Source organism: Vigna unguiculata, chromosome 10 (assembly GCF_037176805.1).
Source record: "Vigna unguiculata cultivar grain cowpea cultivar isolate G323 ecotype 2 chromosome 10, ASM3717680v1, whole genome shotgun sequence".
In the NCBI taxonomy this organism is placed as follows: domain Eukaryota; kingdom Viridiplantae; phylum Streptophyta; class Magnoliopsida; order Fabales; family Fabaceae; genus Vigna; species Vigna unguiculata.
Genome location: NC_140801.1, coordinates 12014410 through 12018006, shown reverse-complemented (window position 1 = coordinate 12018006; position 3597 = coordinate 12014410). Strand labels below are relative to the sequence as shown.

Here is a 3597-nt window from a genome sequence, read left to right as displayed (position 1 = left end):
GTTGTTCTCTGACCCTGTTTAGACTGGCATCCAATAACTGCCTCTCTCTAATTGAGTCCAAGAAGTCACTAGATATAGTAAAGGTACTACATCTAATGGACTCGGACCCCAACTCCACCTGCAGCCTCATGTCTCTAAACTTCTCCAATAATTCCACCTCCTTGATCATAAGGTGTGCAGCATGTACGGTTTTCCTAATCAAGGCATCAGCCACTACATTTGCCTTCCTTGGGTAATATAGGAGCTCGAAGTCATAATCCTTCAGGAATTCCATCCACCTCCTCTGTCTCATGTTCAGCTCCTTCTGATCAAACAAGTACTTGAGACTCTTGTGGTCATTGAACACGCGAAACTGAGCACCATAAAGACAGTGTCTCCAGATCTTCAAGGCAAACACTATGGCTGCCAACTCCAAGTCATGAGTGGGATAGTTACGCTCATGCACCTTAAGTTGTCTTGAAGCATACGCCATTGCCTTCTTCTCTTGCATCAGAACACAGCCGAGCCCAAGATGAGATGCGTCACAGTAGACTTCAAATGGTTTCCCAACATCCGAAATTACCAATATTGGAGCATTAGTCAACCTCCGTTCAAGCACTTGAAAACTCTCCTCACACTTGTCCGTCCAAGTGAAGGGTTAGTCCTTCCGAGTAAGCAGTGTCAGAGGTGCCACTATCTTAGAGAATCCCTCTATGAATCTCCTATAGTAGTCCGCTAACCCTACAAAGCTCTTGATCTCTGTGGCCGACTTAGGACTTTCCCACTTTACCACTACCTCGACCTTTGCTGGGTCCACTACAATCCCCTGAGCGGATATCACATGCCCCAAAAACTGAACCTCATTCATCCAGAACTCACACTTGGACAACTTGGCATATAGCTATTTCTCCCTCAGAACACCAAGAACCAACCTCATGTGTTCGGCATGCTCCTCCTGGGTCTTAGAATAAATGAGAATATCGTTTGTGAAGACTACGACAAACTTATCTAGGAAGGGCCGAAAGATCCTGTTCATGTAGTCCATAAACATCGTCGGAGCGTTGGTCACACCAAAAGGCATAACCACATATTCGTAGTGGCCATATCTGGACCTGAAAGTCGTCTTTTGTACATCCTCAGCCTTCACCAAGATCTGATGGTATCCCGACCGCAAATCTATCTTCGAGAATACTGATGACCCATGCAGGTGGTTCATCAAGTCATCAATCCTCGGAAGGCGATACTTATTCTTAATCGTCATCTTATTCAACTGTCTATAATCCACACAAAAGCGTGAGCTCCCATCTTTCTTCTTCACCAACAACACTGGTGCTCCCAAAGGCGAAGTATTGGGTCGAATGAACTATTTTCCTAGTAGCTCCTCAATCTGACTCTTGAGTTCTACCAATTCTGCTAGAGCCATGTGATACAGGCCATCAACACTGGACCAGATCCAGGTACTAAGTCAATAGAGAACTCCACCACTCTATTAGGAGGCAACCCTGACATTTCATCTGGAAACACATCTTCAAATTCATGTACAACCGGTATCACCGACGTCACCTCTCCTCTCTCCACCTCTAGATGGGTGAAGATCATGAAACACTGCGCACCACCTTCTAGCTCCTTCCTGACTCCGTGAGATGATAACAGCTCGGGTTCCACTGTGTTGGGGAACAACAGCTTCTTCTCTCGACAATCTATAAGAATGCGATTGGCAGAGAGCCAATCCATCCCTAAGATTACCTCCAACTCTTTTAGGGGCAGGCAGATTAGGTTCACTTTGTACCTACGTCCCTCCACCTCCACCGGACACCTAGCATATAAGGACGACGACCTGACCAAACCTGACGCCGGAGTAGATACCACCAGCTCACACACCGGCAGACCCAGACGTTTCACACAAGCATCTGACACAAATGAGTGTGTCGCTCTAGAATCATACAACACACAGCAAGAAGTATTAGCTATTATGCAACTACCCATAACTAAGTTACTTGAAACAGTTGCCTCAGCTCCTGACATAGCATACACCTTGCTGGTCGCTTGAGGCCTGTTGCCTCTGTCCCTCCTCTGATGCTGGTAGGGAGTCTGAACTGGAGGGCTTGTTGCTACCCTAACAAGGTTGGGACAATCCTTCCCAAAGTGGCCTTCCTTGCCACAATTGTTGCATCTACAGTAACCCTCCATGTGTGGGCAAGCACTCCTCAGATGAGGGCCCCCACATATGTAGCACTACACTCTGCCTTGCTAGGGAGGAAGGTTCCTAGACCCTTGAGGCTGATGGTGAGGTCTATCATATGGTCTCCTCCGCTCATCATGTTTGGGCTTGGACCCAGAAGGTCCACCAATCCTTTGAGGTTGTTGTGGCCGTTGACCCTCTACCTCATTCTTCATCTTCTCCATTACTCTGGCCTTCTCCACCAGAGCAGCAAAATCCTTGATGGATAAGGGTGCTACCATCAAGCGAATATCCCCCCTGAGGCCGTTCTCAAATTTCCAGCATCTCCACTCCTCATCGAGCGGCAAGGTATAGAAGTGGCTGAGATGCTTGAACTTCTCAGCATAGTCCATCACTGTCTTCCCTCCCTGGGTCAGCTGGAGGAATTCCACCTCCTTGGCATACCGAACACTGTCTAGGAAATATTCCGAGAGGAATTTCCCCCTAAAGGTCTCCCACGTCACCGGCTCACTTCTCTCGTCCATGATGGATTTTGTACTAATCCACCAGTGCTCAGCCTCTCCGGTGAGCATGTACATTGTGAAGGCCAACCTGTTCTCCGTTGAGCATGTTTTTGCATCAAAGATCCTCTCCAAATCCTTCAGCCACTGGTCTGTTGCGTCAGGGCTAACCTTCCCATTAAACTTCACTGGGTGGTGCTTCATAAAGTCCTCTAGGCTCCACTTCCTGGCTGCAGGTTGTGGCTCGGGACCAAACACAGGGGCAGCCGCCCTATTCTCCTCCAACTGGCGGAGGGCCTCCATATGCTGCCTATGCGCATCCTCGACCACTCTTGCAGCCTCCATCTGCTGCATTGCCATCTATTGTTGCTCAAGTGGCGCTGCCTGTCACTGCATCGATGCCTCATGCTACTGCATCATCGTCGTGCTTTGTTGCATCATCGCAGCTACCATCGCCTCTATTGCCCTGGTGATATCGGGTACGTCTCCCTGAGATGATTGTGAAGTCCTACGAGGAGGTGTCATAATTCACTAGCACACAGAAAATCACTTGGTTAAGCTTGATAAAGGCAAGAATATAACTAAGAAAACTCAGAAGACACAGAGAAAGCTAAGCGGACATCCAAGTCCACAGAACTAAGGAGTGATCGCTCTGATACCATAAATGTAACACCCCATTTAATTAATAACCATAATTAAAGGAAATGTCACAACAAAATAGTAGAGTAGCGCAGTCTTAAAGTTTCCACAAAACGCCTTACGATGAACCAAGGCATACAACGATATCGAACCAAACAAATACAGAAATTTAACTAAAACGAACTGGAAGTTTAAAGGACAACCAATACATGGGTCGTTGCCCTAGAAGAAAGCTCAAAGAAAAAGAAAATCCAACCCAGATGGCTAAGCAGTGGAGTCACCGTTCCCCTATTGACC

The 3597-nt window shown here is 47.4% G+C and overlaps 1 protein-coding gene across 1 annotated transcript; it reads right to left on the bottom strand.

Annotated features, from left to right (window-relative positions):
- Positions 1 to 1392: 1392 nt before the first annotated feature.
- Positions 1393 to 3021, bottom strand: LOC114165254 (uncharacterized). Its single transcript, XM_028049912.2, has 2 exons — positions 2440 to 3021; positions 1393 to 2133 (listed from the first exon to the last, which is right to left on the bottom strand). The coding sequence occupies exons 1-2, from the start codon at positions 3019 to 3021 to the stop codon at positions 1393 to 1395; spliced, it is 1323 nt and encodes a 440-aa protein (XP_027905713.2).
- Between the last annotated feature and the right edge of the window lie 576 nt (positions 3022 to 3597).